General features: G+C 42.8%; 1 protein-coding gene across 7 annotated transcripts in view; it reads right to left on the bottom strand.

Annotated features, from left to right (window-relative positions):
- The window catches only part of FGF1 (fibroblast growth factor 1), a 283447-nt gene that overhangs the window by 131664 nt on the left and 130558 nt on the right, over positions 1–21225 (bottom strand). For all 7 annotated transcript variants that reach the window (XR_014473371.1, XM_083181929.1, XM_083181927.1 and 4 more), the window contains 2 exons: positions 15204–15408; positions 8908–9011 (listed from right to left, as the gene is read on the bottom strand). Coding sequence is in view for 6 of the 7 variants with exons in the window: in XM_083181929.1 (XP_083038055.1) it covers positions 8908–9011; positions 15204–15372 (273 nt within the window). In the remaining variant the exon portion in view is untranslated. The remainder of the gene's footprint in view (positions 1–8907; positions 9012–15203; positions 15409–21225) is intronic.

Here is a 21225-nt window from a genome sequence, read left to right as displayed (position 1 = left end):
AGTTGAGGGTACTGTTGCGTGGCCAAACCACATCCCACTAAGAGCATTGCCTTTTCTGAGCCACTGTACTATTTGAAATATGGGGGAGGGGGGGGGGGTGTTTGACAATGCTCCTGCTGTTATGAGCACCAAAACAAGGATTGCTATGGGTGATGGGTGAAGTGTTGCTGGCTGCTGCTTTTGGGTGATTGGTGTTGTGCTGAGAGGAGCTGTGGGTCAGAGGAGGGACTAGTGGCGGTGCTAGGGGGCACCAGCAAAAATCTTGCCTAGGGCATAAAATGGGTTACGGCCACAGGCAGACCTGGTGCAGCAGGTGCATTACACCGGGGACCCTGGGGTCTAAGGGGTCCACTGCTGACCAGACCAGCAATGAGATATCAGAAGAAAAATTATACAGAACAGCGCTGGTGATTCACCGGGGTATAAAATATATACTAGAATACAAGCTAGGTATAGTGGTCGACCACGTGTTTGTCGGTCCGTTATTGACAAGCACTGGGGACGGGGCCTTTTTTCACAGACAGGTCAGTGGCCACTGTGTTCCCACTGTTGGAAATGATTATGCTGGTGTTGATATTGTAGAGTTATATAGGCCAACAACAATGGATGACTCAGACTATAGATGGCCCACTTACTTAACTAGTGGTGTTGGCTTATTGAGAGATAGCAGCAGGTACAGCTATACCCGCTGTTACATGTACACTGGTGATGTAGCAGAGCTGGAGAGAATCATACAGTACAGCTCACTAGAAGATGAATGTATACTGCTTTATGGCAGGTGTTAGCCAGGTCTTTCAGAGAATCTAAGTAGGAGACTGTTTCCCACTGTGTCACTAAATAGGGGATTATTCAATCTGTGCAGGATTTTTCGCTAGGCACCATCTAAAACCACGTGGATCAACGATATTGCCACAAATCCACATGTTTTGTGGCCATTTTTGCTAGATTCACTGGCCTTTTTAGCCCATGACAATTTGACCAAAATGGCATGGGCAACAACAGCTGCAAAAGGGGAAAACACCCATGACTGATAACTGATTTTTTTCGCAGTAGTACACTTCCTTCAACACCCACTCCCATAAAGATACATCTCTCCTGGTCTCCAAAAAGCACAGAACTGTGTGATTTTACTGTCACCCACTGCCTCTTCCTGTTACCTCTACTTGTAATTCTTACTGCTCTCTCGGCCACTCACTGTTTCTCCCAGTCACCCACTGGCGTATGGTATATTATGAACTTGCGATGGATCAGTGGAGATGGTGCTCAATGTATATTTTTGCACCTAGGCCCACCACTCACAAGTTTCACCACTGGTTATGTCCGACTGAGTTAAACCCATGGAATGTGGAAATGAAAACATTATTTTTTATCATTTAAGATCATATACTGTATATTTGTGTTTTAATATGCATCTAAACTCTGTTGCACAGTATTGTGCTATTTTGAACACTTCTTGCACTCTGTTGCACACATCAGTTGAAAACATAATTTATATAGCATATACATTTTAAGCAATGTTTTTTGTAAATAATTTTAAATAATAATACAAAAATAATTTAGTCATATTCGATTGTGCTTTATAGCTGGGAACAAAACAATAACAGACAGACAAAGTGGTAAGAGGACCATGCTCACAAGCTTACAATCTACAGGGACATAGGCATTGATAAACAATGTATCCAGGTATCAGATCTACAGTGTCTGGTAGACAATCAAAAGATCAACACTATTGATCGACAGTCAAAAGGTCGACCTGGTCAAAAGGTTGACAGTCAAAAGGTTGTCTCCCCTCTCTCTCTTCCTGGCACTGTCTCCCCCTCCTTCTCCCTGGCACTGTCAAACCCTCATTCTCCCTGACACTGACTCCCACTCCTTCTCCCTGATGCTGTCTTCCCCCTCCTTCTACCTGGCGCTGTCTTCCCTCCTTCTCCGAGCACCCATGGAAAGTGAGGATCACCCATGGCATGGGCCACGGCAGCAGGGTCCCAGCAGCGGATATGCTGTCAGCACCGGGGGTCCCTGCGGCGGATGGGAACTAGTAGCGGTATTAATACCGCTGCTAGTTCCCATCTTCCGAAGGGACCCTGCTGCTGATGGCATATCCGCTGCTGGGACCCCGCTTCGGCGCTGCCGCTGCCAGGATCCCCCCGACAGCGAGCAGCGGGTGAGTCCAGGGGTGGGGGGGTTTATAGTCTGTGGGGGCGGGGGGGGTTTTAGTCTGTGGGAGCACCCACCCGGAAAATCGGAAATCGCCGCCCCTGCCGGCACTGTCTAACCCTCATTCTTCCCGATGCTGACTTAACACTCCTTCTCCCTGACTCTGTCTTCCCCCTCCTTCTCCCTTGCATTGTCTCCCCCTCCTTCTCCCTGGCACTGTCTCCTCCTCCTTCTCCTTGGTACTGTCTCCCCCTCCTTCTCCCTGGCACTTTCTCCCCCTCCTTCTCCCTGTTTTGTCTTCCCCGCCTTCTCCCTGGCAGTGTTTTCCTCTCCTTCTCCCTGGCTCTCTCTTCCCCTCCTTCTCCCTGGTGCTCTCTTCCCCTCCTTCTCCCTGGTACTGTCTTTCCCTCCTTCTCCCTGGTGTTGTCTTCCCCTCCTTCTACATGGCGTTGTCTTCCCCTCTTTCTTCCTGGTGCTGTCTCCCCCTTTCTCTCTCCCTGGTGCTGTCTCTCTTTCTCCCTAATGCTGTCTCTCTCTCTGTTGCGGTACCTCTATTTATATCCCTGATATCCTGTCTCTTCTCTCCCTTGCTCCCCTCTCTTTCTCATTACCTCCCTGACACACTCACTTTTGCTTGCATCCTTCCCTTGCTCCTCCCACTCTCTATCTGACATAATCTTTCTCTCTGTGTCTCTCTAAGTCTCTCTATTTCCTGACACCCCATTTCTCTCTTTCATTCATTATTTTACAGGAAATCTTGTCTCTCTACTCCTGCCCTCTTTCCTTCTCTCTCTCTCTCTCTTGTTCACTCTTCTTAACCCCTTCCCGACATTTGACGTACATTTACGTCATGGTCGGGATGTACTTCCCGACACATGGCATAAATGTACGTCATGAGTTCAAACTGTCACCGCGTCTATAGACGCGGTGACAGAGGGACGATGTCTGCTGTCCCTGACAGCAGACATCTTCCCTCATTGCCCAGGGGGGGCAGCGATGCCCCCCGCCATCGGCGATCGCTGTGATTGGCTGTTCAATGTGAACAGCCAATTACAGCGTTTTCTTGTACCAGCGAATAACGTTCGCCGGTGACACAGGGATCGGTGGTGATTGGTGCTGTTAAGTACAGCACCAATCACCACCGGGTGTAAGGGTGACGCTGGTGGTCACCCCACCTCACCCCACCTGCCCCCAAAGGCTGTGATTGGTCCGTCGGACCGACGGACCAATCGCAGCCATTACACCTCAAATGAGGTAACGGAGACAGCCCTGCAGCCGCCATTCCGGTCAGGAACAGCGTGCAGAGCGGTCTCCTTGCCCATCTGTGCCTATACTGACCTGATCAGCGTTGGTGGCATCCGTGCCAGCTCCTGTGACTTCCTGGTGCTTGTGTTGCTGCTGCTGCTGCAGCAGCGTCATTGTGTCAGAAATTGTGTGATATAATTTTGTATCTGCTGCCCCCTGCTGCCCCCCTTTTGTGCTGATCAGTATAAACTAACTGATCAGCACCTTTTTTGGGGTGCAGGTTTTTTTTTAATATATATATACCCTGTCAGGTTGCACCCACAGTTGTGTGCCTGCTGCCCCTCACTGCTAATCAGTTGCATCACTGATCAGCAGTTGTTTTTTTTGGGGGGGGTGTTGTGGGGTTTTTAAAAAAAATTTTTTTACACCCACTGTGATTTTGTGGGTGTCCTGTGGCCGCAGAGCGCTGATCAGTGACGTACATCACTGATCAGCATTTTTGGCACAGGGTTGATCTATTTTTTTTTTATCAAATTACTGTTGCCTTTGACTCATCAGCATTTTTTTTTTATTTTTATTTTTTGGACGGTGCTGTGGAGTCTTTTTTTTTTATTTTTTTACACCCACGGTGCTTTTGTGGGTGTCCTGTGCCCGCTGAGCGCTGATCAGTGACGTACATCACTGATCAGCATTTTTTATCTAATTTTTTTTTTTGGGTCAAATTCCTGTTGTCTTTGACTCATCAGAAGTTTTTTTTAATTTTTTTTTTTTGGAGGGTGCTGTGGAGTCTTTTTTTTTAATTTTTTTTTACACCCACGGTGCTTTTGTGGGTGTCCTGTGCCCGCTGAGCGCTGATCAGTGACGGACGTTACTGACCAACATCTGTGCTCAATTTTTGGCGCAGGAGTTTTTTTTTTTTTAACTTACACGTGTTAAAGCACTTAAAGCACTACATACACACTACATACCCCCCATGTTGAAATAAAGTTTGTACCCCCCCTACACTATACACGTGTTGAAACACTACACTTAAAAATAAAAAAAATGTCCCAATCATCGCAAAGACTGTTTTCAGCGGAGGAGGCATATGCCCTTCTTGCCTCTGACACTGACACAGCCAGTGAAGTAAGCGATGAATTGGCATTTGTCTTAAGCTCCTCTTCCTCCTCTAGTGATGAGGGACCCCCTCAAAGACGCCCCCGTAGAGCAGCTGAGACCCCCCCCCAATGATTGATCTCGTATGGACCCCACCACCAGACAATTTTGAGCCCCAGGTTCCTGAGTTTTTGGCCAACCCAGGAATCCAATTTGATAGTACAGGCCTCAAAGAAATTGACTTTTTCAAAGTCTTTTTCTCTGATGATTTTATAAATTTAATGGTGGACCAAAGTAATTTATATGCCCAGCACTTTATTGCCCAAAACCCCACGTCATCATTTGTTAGGTGGACCCCTGTAGAGATGATGACGTTTTGGGGTCTGGTGTTACATATGGGCATAGTTAAAAAGCCAGAAATTAGGCAATATTGGAGTACAGATGTTCTGTACAGCACCCCACTTCATCGTATGGCCATGACCCGGACTCGTTTTGAGACGATCCTTAAATTTTTGCATTACAACGATAATGCACAGTGCCCACCCAGAGATGATCCCACCTTTGACCGGCTATTCAAAGTCAGGCCGGTCATTGATCATTTCAGCGCCAAATTTGCTGAGATGTACATCCCCCAAAAATTCATTTGTGTAGACGAGTCACTTATACATTTTAAAGGAAGGGTTAAATTCCGCCAGTACCTTCCCAATAAGAGGGCAAGGTATGGCATAAAAATGTATAAGCTGTGCAAAAGTACCTCAGGGTACACCCACAGGTTTAGGGTATATGAAGGGAAGGACACAAGAATTGAACCGCCAGAATGCCCCCCCTCCCTCGTAGGTGTTAGTGGAAAGATTGTCTGGGATTTAGTGCACCCCTTCCTGGATAAGGGTTATCACCTCTATGTGGATAACTTTTACACCAGCATCCCCCTGTTTAAGGCCCTTGGTTCAAGAGGTACAGCAGCTTGCGGTACTGTGCGCAAGAACCAAAGAGGCCTCCCAAAAACGCACGTTGCCCAATTACTGAGAAAGGGTGAAAGCAGGGGAATATGCACCGAAAATATGTTGTTGGTCAAATATAAAGACAAGAGGGATGTCCTTATACTGACAACAATTCACGGAGACAGTACCACCTCCGTCCCTGTACGAGGTACCAGTACCCACACCTCAAAACCTATTTGTATCCTAGATTACAATAAGTACATGGGCGGAGTGGATCTTTCAGATCTGGTACTGAAGCCGTACAGTGCCCTGCGGAAAACAAAAATATGGTATAAGAAGCTGGCCGTGTATATCATCCAGATGGCACTGTATAACGCTTACGTACTATTCCGTTCTACCAGCCAGACGGGGACATTTATGCACTTTCAAGAGGAAGTCATAAAGGGCCTAATATTTGGGTACCAGCAGGCAGAGGGCCCCAGTACTTCTAGTACTGGCCCCAGTACTTCTAGTACTGGCCCCCGTATTGTATCAGGGCAGCATTTTCCTAACGAAATCCCCTCCACTGGAAAAAAGGGCAGGACGCAAAAAAGGTGCAAAGTTTGCTATAAAAAGGGAATACGAAAGCAAACTATTTTCCACTGTGAAACTTGCCCCGACAAACCCGGCCTATGTATGAAGGAGTGCTTTAAAATATACCACACATCTATGGATTATTAGGTTCATCATTTCACCGTGCTTCGGGGGTCTTGCTAATGCGACATAGCACCCACCATTCATTCCACCAGAATGTGTGCTGCAAAATCCAAATATCACTCCTTCCCTTCTGAGTCCTGCCATGCACCCAAATGGTATTTTTTGGTCACATATGAGGCATTGCTATACTCGGGAGAAATTGGGGCACAGATTTTGGGGTGCTTTGTCTCCTTCATTCCTTGTGAAAATAAAAAATTTTGAGCCAGAACTGCATTTTTGTGTAAAAAATTTAATTTTTCATTTTCACAGCCCAGTTGTACCAAAATTGGAGAAACCCCTGGGGGTTTGAAATGTACACTATACCCCTAGATGAATTCCCTGAGGGGTGTAGTTTGCTAAATGGGGTCACTTGTGGGGGGGTTCCACTGTATTGGTGCTTCGGGGGTCTTGCTAATGCGACATAGCACCCACCATTCATTCCACCAGAATCTGTGCGGCAAAATCCAAATATCACTCCTTCCCTTCTGAGTCCTGCCATGCACCCAAATGGTATTTTTTGGTCACATATGAGGCATTGCCGTACTCGGGAGAAATTGGGGCACAGATTTTGGGGTGCTTTGTCTCCTTAATTTCTTGTGAAAATGAAAAATTTTGAGCCAGAACTGCATTTTTGTGTAAAAAAATGTAATTTTTCATTTTCACAGCCCAGTTGTACCACAATTGGTGAAACCCCTGGGGGTTTGAAATGTACACTATACCCCTAGATGAATTCCCTGAGGGGTGTAGTTTGCAAAATGGGGTCACTTGTGGGGGGTTCCACTGTATTGGTGCTTCGGGGGTCTTGCTAATGCGACATAGCACCCACCATTCATTCCACCAGAATCTGTGCGGCAAAATCCAAATATCACTCCTTCCCTTCTGAGTCCTGCCATGCACCCAAATGGTATTTTTTGGTCACATATGAGGCATTGCCGTACTGGGGAGAAATTGGGGCACAGATTTTGGGGTGCTTTGTCTCCTTCATTCCTTGTGAAAATAAAAAATTTTGAGCCAGAACTGCATTTTTGTGTAAAAAAAAAGTAATTTTTCATTTTCACAGCCCAGTTGTACCACAATTGGTGAAACCCCTGGGGGTTTGAAATGTACACTATACCCCAAGATGAATTCCCTGAGGGGTGTAGTTTGTAAAATGGGGTCACTTGTGGGGGGGTTCCACTGTATTGGTGCTTCGGGGGTCTTGCTAATGCGACATAGCACCCACCATTCATTCCACCAGAATGTTTGCTGCAAAATCCAAATATCACTCCTTCCCTTCTGAGTCCTGCCATGCACCCAAATGGTATTTTTTGGTCACATATGAGGCATTGCCGTACTCGGGAGAAATTGGGGCACAGATTTTGGGGTGCTTTGTCTCCTTCATTCCTTGTGAAAATGAAAAATTTTGAGCCAGAACTGCATTTTTGTGTAAAAAATTTAATTTTTCATTTTCACAGCCCAGTTGTACCAAAATTGGTGAAACCCCTGGGGGTTTGAAATGTACACTATACCCCTAGATGAATTCCCTGAGGGGTGTAGTTTGCAAAATGGGGTCACTTGTGAGGGGGTTCCTAACTTTTAGCATCTTATGGTGCCTAGAAACCTACATGGTGCCTAAAAAATAATCTCATAAAAAGGAGGCTCCAAAATCAAGTAGGTGCTTCTTCTATTATGAAGCCTGTGGTTTGGTCAACGTGCACACTAGGGCCACATGTAGGATATTTATGAAAACAAAAGAATTGGGGGAATCAATTTTTAGTCACATTTCTCTAGTAAAATCTACTGTGTTCCTTAGAAAAATTTATTAAAATTGAAAATCTGCAAAAAAAATGAAATTTTGAAATTTCACCTACACTTTGTTTTAATTCCTGTGAAACACCTAAAGGGTTAACAAACTTCCAAAATGCTGTTTTGAATACTGTGAGGGGTGCAGTTTTTGAAATGGCATCATTTATGGGGGTGTCTCACATACAAGTCCCTCAAAGTCACATCAGAACTGAACTGGTCCCTAAAAATGTGTTTAAAATTTTCTTGAAAATTTGAGAATTTGCTATTCATATTTTAAGCCTCCTAGTGTCCAAAAAAATTAAAAGGAGGTTGAAATAATGATGGAAACATAAAGTATACATATGGTCTATGTTAGTTATTAACTATTTTGAGTGGTATGATTATTTGTCTCACAAGCAGAAAAGTTAACATTTTGCAAATTGCAAAATTTTCAATTTTTTTACGACATTTTGGTATTTTTCACAAAAAAACACAGACTGTATCGACCAAAATTTACCACTAACTTGAAGTACAATGTGTCACGAGAAAACAATCTCAAAATCACTGGGATAAGTAAAAGCAAAAAAAAGTTATCCCCACTTAAGTGATACATGTCAGATTTGAAAAAAAGGGCTCTGTCAGGAAGGCAAAACAGGCTGCGTCGGTAAGGGGTTAAAGACTCTGTATCACCCCACACACACACACACACACACACACACTCATACTCCCTTGCCCCCCTAAAGGGCATTGTAGTGACAATAGGGCTGTGGCCCTATCAACATTTAACTATTGGGGCCCACAAACTTCTATTTACTCCCCTGGCCCCACCATATGTATTTTCCCCTTATGGGCCCTGTGGAGGGAGGGAGAGAGGGACAGACATATGGAGGGACTGACCTAAAAAATTTCTTTAACTCTTAGTCAAGCACAATTTTAAAATTCATCCACCCAAACAAATCGTCATACTCACCGATCCATATAAAAGGCCGCTGGCATCCATTGCCAAGTAATTCTCAGTGTCTGCATTCTTGATATACACCTCACCAATTCTTTCTGCACTTAACTGCAATCTAACTGAAATAAACAGGGAACATTGAAATCAAAATTTCATGCAAAAAATTGTGAAATAAATTGTGAAATAAAATGCGAAATCAAAATTTCATGCAAAAAATTGTGAAATAAAATGCAAAATCAAAATTTCATGCAAAAAATTGTGAAATAAATTGTGAAATAATATGTGAAATAAAAATTTCATGCAAAAAATTGTGAAATAAAATGCGAAATCAAAATTTCATGCAAAAAATTGTGAAATAAAATGTGAAATAAAAATTTCATGCAAAAAATTGTGAAATAAAATGCGAAATCAAAATTTCATGCAAAAAATTGTGAAATAAATTGTAAAATAAAATGTGAAATCAAAATTTCATGCAAAAAATTGTGAAATAAAATGTGAAATCAAAATTTCATGCAAAAATTTGTGAAATAAAATGCGAAATCAAAATTTCATGCAAAAAATTGTGAAATAAAATGCGAAATCAAAATTTCATGCAAAAAAATTGTGAAATAAAATGCGAAATAAAATGCGAAATCAAAATTTCATGCAAAAAATTGTGAAATAAAATGCGAAATCAAAATTTCATGCAAAAAATTGTGAAATAAAATGCGAAATCAAAATTTCATGCAAAAATTGTGAAATAAACTGTGAAATAATATGTGAAATAAAAATTTCATGCAAAAAATTGTGAAATAAAATGCGAAATCAAAATTTCATACAAAAAATTGTGAAATAAATTGTGAAATAAAATGCAAAATAAAAATTTCATGCAAAAAATTGTGAAATAAATTTCGAAATCAAAATTTCATGCAAAAAATTGTGAAATAAAATGTGAAATAAAAATTTCATGCAAAAAATTGTGAAATAAAATGCGAAATCAAAATTTCATGCAAAAAATTGTGAAATAAATCGTAAAATAAAATGTGAAATCAAAATTTCATGCAAAAAATTGTGAAATAAAATGCGAAATCAAAATTTCATGCAAAAAAAATTGTGAAATAAAATGTGAAATAAAAATTTCATGCAAAAAAATTGTGAAATAAAATGTGAAATAAAATGCGAAATCAAAATTTCATGCAAAAAATTGTGAAATAAAATGCAAAATCAAAATTTCATGCATAAAATTATGAAATAAAATGTGAAATAAAATGCGAAATCAAAATTTCATGCAAAAAATTGTGAAATAAAATGCGAAATAAAAATTTCATGCAAAAAATTGTGAAATAAAATGCGAAATCAAAATTTCATGCAAAAAATTGTGAAATAAATTGTAAAATAAAATGTGAAATCAAAATTTCATGCAAAAAATTGTGAAATAAAATGCGAAATCAAAATTTCATGCAAAAAAATTGTGAAATAAAATGTGAAATAAAAATTTCATGCAAAAAATTGTGAAATAAAATGTGAAATAAAATGCGAAATCAAAATTTCATGCAAAAAATTGTGAAATAAAATGCGAAATCAAAATTTCATGCAAAAAATTGTGAAATAAAATGCGAAATCAAAATTTCATGCAAAAAAATTGTGAAATAAAATGCGAAATCAAAATTTCATGCAAAAAATTGTGAAATAAAATGTGAAATAAAAATTTCATGCAAAAAATTGTGAAATAAATTGTGAAATAAAATGTGAAATAAAAATTTCATGCAAAAAATTGTGAAATAAATTGTGAAATAATATGTGAAATAAAAATTTCATGCAAAAAATTGTGAAATAAAATGTGAAATAAAAATTTCATGCAAAAAATCGTGAAATAATTTGTGAATTAAAAATTTCATGCAAAAAATTATGAAATAAAATGTGAAATAAAGTGTGAAATAAAATTTCATGCAATAAATTGTGAAATAAAATGTGAAATAAAAATTTCATACAAAATATTGTGAAATAAATTGTGAAATAAAAATTACATGCAAAAAAATTGTGAAATAAAATGTGAAATAAAAATGTTGGTACTTGTGGAGTATCACGGCTCCTACGATATTGAACTTAAGGAATCGCATCGCATGCCATGCATGTTGTGCCATGTGATGGCATACGATGCGATGTGATGTGATTCTTTAACACTTTTCATCGTACATCTTAACCCAACGCATCGCATCGTATGCCCTCAATGTTCCGGCATGCATTGGCATACGATGAGACGCGATGGGTTATTACTTTATGTCGTACAACATGTCGTCGCATCGCATCGTATGGCATTTTTAAGCATGCGATGCGATGTGATGTTTTGCGATATTTGCCTACCAACATTAATTTATTTGCCCAGTGATACAAATATTTATCATCATTTGTCCATAATTTGACCAATCACATGGATTTTAGCCCACTGGCTGGTTTTCTCACACATTCTCCCTGACACTTTCACTCTGAGGTGAATCTGTGACAGAGAAACAGTGTCCCTCAGAGTACCAGCGACTGTATTCATTTAACGATGGCAGAATCTGTGGTCCGCGATGTGTTTTGCCTACCAAAGACTGAAGAAGAAGCAGTCACATTACTGCAGGACCAGCGTCTTATGCTGCAGGCCTAAACATGAAAGAGGCGATGTGGAGGTGCTACATCAAAACCTGCTGCAGCAAGGTCAGTGTCAGAGATGGCACCTTTTTATCAGGCTCTAAACTGCCCTTTCTCACAGTTGTGAGATTCATCTATTTTTGGGCACAGGAGCATACATCACTAGAATACTGTGAGCAGCAGCTGCACATATCATCAAAAACTGCAGTACATTTCAACAAATAAATGAGAGAGGCATGCACTGCAGAGCTCTTGGCACAGCCGCAGAGACGCATTGGAGGGCCAGGTGTCATTGTTGAAATAGATGGGACCCTGTACGTCAAGCGCAAGTACAATGTTGGCAGGATATTGCCCCAGCAAGGTGGAAGGTACATAATATTACAAGCATTCAGGAGACAAACATTGAAAAAGACTTGGGCACAGACAGTACCTTAAAGAAAAAGTGACTGGTATAGTTTGGTGATAAAACTCTTGCGTATTGACAAGCCTGCTTAAAGTCACACAAGGCAACAGTACAGAAACAAAAATGGAAAAATACGTGGCTAGAGCGGCGAAAGCTGCTAAAAGCACACAAGCACAAAAAGAGAAAGGGAAAAAAGATAAGTCAATAACCAAAATGCCAGCCTCAACTCCCAGCTCACCTAGTAATATAAGCACAACAGAGTCTCTAGACGAAACACTGTATACGGCACAAACCTCAGCACAAAGGGCTAAAGAAATTTTGGATATTCTATCACCCCTCTTGGATGCTAAGTTGGCACCAATCTCAGATGCAATTAATAAAATGGTGGAACAGGTAGCTCAGCACTCAGCAAGATTGGTGGAAGCAGAGGACAGGATCTCGGTGCTAGAAGATAACCTCAGAGGTATAAATACACAAGTACAAGAACAGGGGAAAATAATTACAACATTAACCGACAAAATAGAAGAACTTGAGAACAGGAGTAGGAGGAGCAATTTGAGGCTCATAGGTCTGCCTGAGAGTGTCAAGAATAGAGACTTAATGGCTACTGTTTCAAAATGACTGCCGGGAAAATTAGGTCTCCCAGAGCAAGAACCTATAGTGGTGGAACGGGTACATCGCATTGGTCCAGAACGCCAAAACACACAGCAAAGACCTAGACCTGTGATTTTTAAATTGCTCAATTATATGGACAAAATTAAAATAATGAATGCATATCATAAAATACATGAAGTAAAGTATGAAGATTCACGAGTATTGTTGTTTCAAGATTTCTCCTATCAAGTATCCAGTAAAAGGCGAGAATATTCAGAGATCTGCCTAGAACTGTATACAAGAAATATACGCTTTTCACTGTTATAGCCTGCCAAACTGAGGGTGAATCATGAAGGGAAAACGCAAATATTTAACAATCCAGAAGAAGCAGGGAAATTTCTAAAAGGACTGGAACCGGTGAATAAAGTTTGAATAAAGAAGATCATAAAAGGACTGAGAATTAAAGCTGAAAGATTATCTAGTTAGAGAATGTAAACTGAGAGGGATAGATAGTTACAAAGGGGAGGGAGGGAAGGGTGGGGGGAGGGGAAAGGGGATAGAAAGACAAGGGAATAAAATATATGTGTTTAAGATAGACAGTACATTTCAATTTCTAATACAGGATAGAGGTAAGGAGAGACGAATAGGTCCCCTCTTGCAGGCTGGGGCAAGAGAGGCACAGAATAAAATAATACTCATTAGGTGTAACAATATGAAAAAGAAAGAATATTAGTAATAAAACACAAGAGAATCTAGTTAAAAAGAATCTAGCATTTATCTCATGGAATGTAGAGGGATTGAACAATCCCATGAAAAGGAAGAAAGTGTTGATGCATCTTAAGAAATATAAACCTGATGTGATCTTTTTACAAGAGACACATTGGAAAGTAACAGACGTTAATGTCCTTAGAGATACATGGCTAGGGGAGACTAGGTATGCATCATATAAAACAAAAACCAGGGGTGTCTTGATAGCATTTAGAAGAAACCTCAGTTACACAGTAGTGTCAGTGGTACTACGAGCGCATGAAGTTTATTGTTGAACAAACTTCAGAGAGAGGAACAGAAGGAAGTACTACGGAGGATGACGGAGTATTATCATGGCTCCCATCGCATGTCATTGTATGCCGTTAAATCGATGGCATGCGATGCAGTGGTTTTTGATTAATATCGTTGGAGCCCTGATTATACACAAGTATCATTAAATGTACTGATATTATAATTTTTTTTTTCCTAGGTACTTACTTCTGATCCGGAAACAGAGACTGGAGCGGCGTCGGAGTTGGTGACTCCTGCAGTGTCGGTGGTCCATGCTCCTGCGGTGGCAAGAACATCAACAGCTGCCCCCATGAGGCGCAGGAGAAGACAGGCCGCTCAGCCGCCCAGCTCTTTTCCAAGTGGCCAAGGGTATTGTTGCCGTCATGCGGAGGAAGCATTACAAAAAACCTCCTGATCAATTCCAAATTATAGGTAACAACGTCACCTGTGAAATGCGGAGCATGGATGCAGACCAGTTCCGCCAGTTTAAGCGACTGTTATATACCTGTATGTCGCGCGCATCAGCAAAAAGTTTGTCTGATGATTGCGACATACTGCCATATGACAGGAGCCACAGGTCGCTGCCCCAACCGCCCAACAGCCCACATCACCACCCTATGTACACTGCAACGGTTAATCCTCCGCCTCCCCCTTCTAGTTCTGCGACGGTGGCCAGTACATCACCTGACACTGACCCTTCTTCTTTACCTGGGACTTTGAGGTCTGCGTTAATGACTGTCCACAGACATAGCCCAGAGGATGATTTTTTACTAGTTAATTTTTTTTCAAATTCGGCCTAATTTATTTTTGAAAATTTGAATAATGACAACAATGTCCTTGTTCTTTTCTCTGATTTGTTTGTTCAACAATAAATTTTAGCGCTCGGTTGTACCACAATTTCGTTGTGTGATTGGCACAGCACGGCACTTCTAAACGTTGCGATGTCCGTGCTTGTTGTGCTCCTTCACATACAACTGTTCAACATATTTGCATCTTCTTCCGGACCCATTGGAAGTTTGCAGCACTGATTACAATGTTTTACTGTACCAATTTCATGTTGTATGCCTCATCCTGAATTCCCTGGTTGCGATAGTCCCTTACACTGAGGCAGGTTTTTCCCTTGAAAACAAAGAACAAAGAACAAAAATGGCATATTGCCATTGGCCCTATTGCTTGTAAGATCCAGGGCCAGATGTATCGATCTACAAAAAGTGATAAAATGGAGAGTGAACAACCAGCCAATGAACAACCAGCCAATCAGCTATGATTTAAAAAATGACAGGCAAGAGCTGATTGGCTGGTTATTTATGCACCCTCCTTTTTATCACTTTTTGAAGCTTGATATATCTGTCCCAAAAAGTCTGTGATGCAGTTTTATAATATACATTTTGTAAATTGACTTTGGTGTCCACCCTTGAATTAGCCCCAATATCACATTCCCCTTGCAGACAACTTGAGGGAGAAACCCAAACCATGTAAAAAGGATAATATGTCAGTGGCAATATGTATGGGTAATTTAGCATATTTCTCTAGAACTGTATTCTAACAGGTTGCATGCTCCTATTTTCCTAAGAGAAAGATACAGATGTATACATCATATCAGTGTACTTTTATAGGCATTACATATTGTATTTTATTTTGCCATCTCATGAACGTTACTTACTATTGAGGTCGTCCCTGTCTCTTGTTCCATCCACCACACCATCCGGCAGAATGCGCAAGAAGTAGCCTCCATTACTGCAATACAAGAGCTTTGGTATCTTGTAATTTCCCATTGGCAGGTTGAACGTCTCCATCATAGCGCTGAAAGTTGTGATATCACCCTCTGCCATCTCTCCTACTTCCCCAGCAGACTTAGACTTTTAACACTGAAAAATATGGACACACAGTAATACATGTTGTGGATCTCTGCTATATAACAGTTCAGTTACCTGTGTGGTTGAGCCCGAGCAGATTGGACTTATTATTCTGGTCAAAAGGGAGAAAGCTTTTGAAAATGGAATGCCTTACCTCATCATAATCATTACTGTATACATTCCCAGCTGCCTAATGCTGGTAGAACACTTGTCTCTACAGTAATTATGCAGGTGGTAAAAGCCCTTTATCATTTTCAAGTGGAAAATTGTGACATTAGAGAAATGTCTCCAGTGCTCAAGTATTGAGCACTGTTTTCTGGCATACCCAAAGATATTTATTGGGACATCAGCTTCCCCTATGCCCAGTAAGCCAAGTCAAACTGAAGTGTTCAATGGCATTTCACAGCAAACCTTCGCCAGCACCAGTAGGTAAAGAAAGCTACATTAAAGGAAACCCTGGATTTGTGAAACGTGCTGCTACTAAAAATCTGTTTATTATAAGCAACCAATACTCATTTTATGTAAACACATCCAGATATATCCTCCTACTGTACATCTATTCCGCACTGTGCCAAACAGCCCCTATTGCCATGAAAATCTTCTAGAATTAAGTGTATTTATTTCCTAAAAAAAGGCAATGAGACTAGCAGGGGTGTAAACCAAAACTTTGTGGGCCCCATAGCAACATCACCATGTAGGGCTCCCGGTATACATGTAGGTCGACTTGGCTTAGGTTGACAGGGTTGGAAGGTCAATAATGGCAAGGTCGACAGTCAAAAGTTTTTCTCGTCGACATGAGTTTTTCACGTTCATGTGTCGACCCAATGACCCATACACCCATGTAATACTTCCCGATATCTAAATAATAAACATGGGCTTCTAAGATGGGAACTGCCCATAGACACCCATGTTAAACTTTAACATGGGCTTCCATGGAGCAGCAAACAGCTAATCAGTCACTGAGCTCCTACAGTGCCTGCTGCTGATTGGCTGAGGGAGAACCCGTGTGTGACATCAACGACAAATCACCCAGTTCGGGAAAGGAGCCCAAATTGCAGCTCCTCCAGTTCATTATGGATACGAGATTGCTAGTTTGATTTTTTAACCCATGGATGCCTTCATGGACCAAAGAGGACACAATCTACGCCAGATTAGATGGTGAGTATAATTTATTTTTGACAGGTACTGTACCCCTATGAATTCTACATGGAGAAGAGGACTGGCTTACAGTGGAACCTTTAGGTAAGTATGTATGGATGAATTTAGTATTTATTAAAGTTTTATTTTGCTATGGTGTGTGTGTTATTGACTATTGTGAAGTTGTAAAACTACAAGTAGCAGTGGGCCCTTTAATGCCCTGCATGCTGGGACTTGTGGTTCTCCAAGTCCCTGCATGCGGGGGAGGTTTGCTGGAAACCAATAGTTTTTACACATTAGCTATCAGCCTGGTGCCCTCCAACCAGGGGCACTGGGTACAGCCCCAGGCTACAGCCTGGGCAGGGGGACTCTGTTATTGGGGGGTCCCTCTTGGTCCTGGCCCAGGCTGACCAGTCATGGGTTAATGCTTTGGCCGGGGGGAACTTAAAAAGTTTCCCTCGGCTGTGGCATTACCTGATGACAGTTTGTATCCTGGTGCTGGTTATCAAAATACGGGGGGACACCACTCAATTTTTCCCCTGTATTTGGGAACTAGGACCAGCCCATGAGCCTGGTGCTGGTTATACAGTTTTTTTGCCCCCCCTGTATTTCTACAACCAGGACTGGCTCAATGAGCCCAAGGCTGGTTATAGCCAGACAGGGGACCCCACATTGTTTTCACTTTTTCTATGTTTAAACACTGGCCAGCATTGCATGGATCTGACAGATCTGTATGATGCTGGTGGCTCATACATATTTGGCTGCTGTATTTCCAGCACCCAAATACATACAGCTATGACATCGGAGAATACGAATCTTCCATCTCTATCCAGTGCTCCTCCCTCTCACCTCTGTTCTGCTCTTGTGCAAACCAACTACATATAAATGCAGAATGAAGAAAACTCACCACACCCATGTGCAATCCCCTCCCCCACTCTCCAGTGACGTCCTCACAGGCAGACAATGATGACTCATAAGCAAGGACCCCTAAGTGATAATAAAAGAACTTCCAGAACTGAAGGTGCCCAAACACAGTGCGTTTGCACAATGCGATGCGCGCTCCCGCGGGCATCTCATCGCACACTACAAAAAGTATGTGTTGCACATACATTTTTGGGTACTCTTTACCTAGAACGGCGCCCGCGATTGGCATCGCGGGCGTCGGGGGTAAAAAATCGCGGGCATTGCGGCGATCGCATGCACTTAAAAAACGGGTGCGTCGCGATGCCCGCGATTTTCCCATAGGGATCAATGTTAAAAGTGAGATTGGACGCGATTTTAGTGTTAAATGCCTCAATGCCCGCGATTTTTACATATGAAACAATGTTAAATGGGCCACAGAGCCCTAATAGTCCTCCTGAAGTCTTAAATGGCCCCCACAATTTTTAACGCCACCCCACGATCAACGTGAACCCGAAGCGTGGCGAGCGCAGCGAGCCCGCGAGGGGCTGCGGTACGCGTCCTCCGACCTTTTCATACCCCCACTATCCACGTCGGCGTGGAGTTGAGAATAGAATAGTGTGGCGAGCGCAGCGAGCCACCGAGCCCGAAGCGTGGCGAGCGCAGCGAGCCCCGCGAGGGGACGCGGATACCTGTGAAGCCCGCGAAGGGACGCGTTTACCTGTGAAGGTATCCGCGTCCGCTCGCCACGCTTCGGGCTCGGTGGCTCGCTGCGCTCGCCACACTATTCTATTCTCAACTCCACGCCGACGTGGATAGTGGGGGTATGAAAAGGTCGGAGGACGCGTACTGCCGCCCCTCGCGGGCTCGCTGCGCTCGCCACGCTTCGGGTTCACGTTGATCGTGGGGTGGCGTTAAAAATTGTGGGGGCCATTTAAGACTTCAGGGGGACTATTAGGGCTCTGTGGCCCATTTAACATTGTTTCCTATGTAAAAATCGCGGGCATTGAGGCATTGAACACTAAAATCGCGTCCAATCTCACTTTTAACATTGATCCCTATGGGAAATCGCGGGCATCGCATCGCACCCGTTTTTTAGTGCATTCGATGGTCGCGATGGGCGCCGTTCTAGGTAAAGAGTACCCATTTTTGTACTGCCTTCTAATCACATTGCATCGCATTGCACACAAATTACATGCAAAACGCATGCCTTGCGATGCGATCCAGCCCATAACGGGTGCGATCATCGCACCATGAATGGGCACCTTGGCAGAATCAAGGCTGGCAGACAGTGGAACAGTGGTGTGATACATACTGTATGCAGTAACTTCTTCCAGCAAGGGAAAAAGAAGTTACTGCATATGTTTATCCTGACGAAAGTTTTAAATAAACTGAAACATTGTTACATCAAGTTACCTGTGTAGGTCTGACTTTACTGAAAAGCCAGAGAGTGCCGCCTAGCCAGAGAGTGCAGCCTTTCTTCTTCTATCCTGTTTGGAAAGCATCCAGCAAAAAATATCTACAATTATACTTCGGGAGGGTGCTGAGGGTTTAGGTGGGAGAACCAGAGCTATCCATTTACTGGACACAAAATTTCTGCTGCTGGCCCTACCATCAAAATATGGAATGTGCAGATACATGCTTTTTTACTTTGTTCTTTTTTTACTAGCAACAAATTGCTGACGCCGGTCTGTTTAAGAATTGGTGAACAGCAGTTATTTCTGCACATTAGAAAGGCGTGATTAGAACCTTTAACTTTGGCTCCTGTAATTGATTTAGGCATCTGCTTACCAAAGAGTGCAGCAGAAGGAAACACTTAACTTCAAAACCTCTTTTGCCACTGATGGCAGACAGGCACCTGATTTATGAAAGTAAGGTACCAATTTGCTACGAAACACGTGCGATTGCTTCTTGTTATACCCAAAAGGCATTTCTTTTACATATGTTATATAATAATGCAGAGAAATTGAGAAGGTTCACAAAAGTAGAAATCTGAAACTGAACTTTGTTTTAAGGTGTTCAGCCAAACATGGCACATACTGCAATGTTTATCTACGTATAGACTTCCCAGGAGAAAATGAGAAGGGGGGCTATGGTAGGGGAGGGTGATAGTAGTGCCAGTGTGCCCGCTCAGAGAGTCGAGAGAAAGAAAGAGAGACAGAGAGAGAGAGGAGAGCAGAGAGAGGGGCAGGAATGGGATTAAAAATAGGCCGAGGGATGGCGGTACGCGTCCTCCGACCTTTTCATACCCCCACTATCCATGTCGGCACGGAGTTGATTTTATATAGTGTGGGAGCGCAGCGAGCCACCGTGCCTGAAGTGTGGCGAGGGGCTGCGCTTTACTTTACATGTATTACGCGTCCCCTCGCGGGGCTCACTGCGCTCGCCTCGCTTCGGGCTCGGTGGCTCGCTGCGCTCGCCACACTATATAAAATCAACTCAACGCCGACATGGATAGTGGGGGTATGAAAAGGTCGGAGGACGCGTAACGCCGCCCCCCACGGGCTCGCTGCACTCGCCACGCTTGGAGGTGCATTTAACATCTAAGCACCCATTAGGGTGCTTATTCAATTAAAAATCTTATAGGGGGGCCAATTAACATTGAAAGCACCCATTAGTGTGCTTATACAATTTAAAATTGTATCTCACCTCATCTCATTGTATGCCATATACAATGGTATACAATTTTAAATTGTATAAGATCGGGTCCCATTGCATCGCATCTCATCTCATTGCATACCATATTAAGCCTTATGGTATGCAATGCGATGGGCGCCGTGATAATACACAAGTACCCAAAATTCACTGACAGACATGGAATTATGGCCCTCCACATGAAGGATGCACTGACAGATACGTAAATCAAGGTCTCCCACCCCTCCCCATCATGTTCTTGTTGTTGCTGCTGTGCTGGCTTTTGGGTTGCCTCTAGAGAAACTCTAAATGCAGCAACCACCACAGCCCACCTCATTCCTTACCTGCCCGCCGGCCACTTCCTGACTACCATCACTTTGGTCAGGACCCCCTCTTTCCCAGCATTCTCTGTCTTGCACACTGCTGTGTCACTTCACCTGAGCTGTCTATGGTGCTGAAGTCAGGCTGTTCGGACATAATTGCCTCCATGATCACTCCTTGGAGGTTATTCAGGTTCACACGCAAAGCTGCGGAATTCACAGCTTTGCATGTGGTTTAAACACGGCTCTCCGCCCGCATAAACACCCCCATCGCACGCCGAGTTCCCCTGCACACAAGTTGAATGGATGTTTTTCATAAATATCCATTCGCAGCTTGTGTGTGGCTAGGAAATCATTCAATGGTCACTGACCATTGAATGATTCCTAAGGTGCATGCAAATCTAAGGTCTGGTGTCTTAGATCTGCGGGCTCCATGTACGGGAAAAGGGCAGGCAGCTGACATCCGCTGCCCGCCCCTGGCACCCGTGTCATCACCAAATTTCCTTAGGAGCACCCAGCATTTCCATGGGAACAACTATGAAATGCTGGTTGTTCCCATGGCCGCAGCACGTTGCTGGATGGGAATGGGACAGTGAATAAGCAATCCACTGTGCCCGCTCGCACCAAGTGGTTGCACATGCGCATAAATGCTCATGCTAAACATTGTTCACCTGTTCAAGCTCCCTTCCTGAATGGTCCGTACACCCCAGGAGCTCAATTCAATCCTGGGGAAAATTACCTGCCATGGTACTGTAAGTCATCACTTTATAATGGGGATAAGTCAGATGTGGCTGGAGACGCTATCACATGCATGTCCGTCACATAGACCAGGAAATCT

Source organism: Crinia signifera, chromosome 4, assembly GCF_055691185.1.
Source record: "Crinia signifera chromosome 4, ASM5569118v1, whole genome shotgun sequence".
Taxonomy (NCBI): domain Eukaryota; kingdom Metazoa; phylum Chordata; class Amphibia; order Anura; family Myobatrachidae; genus Crinia; species Crinia signifera.
Note: the sequence above shows the minus strand (reverse complement) of the source record. Positions and strands in the feature narration are given on the sequence as shown.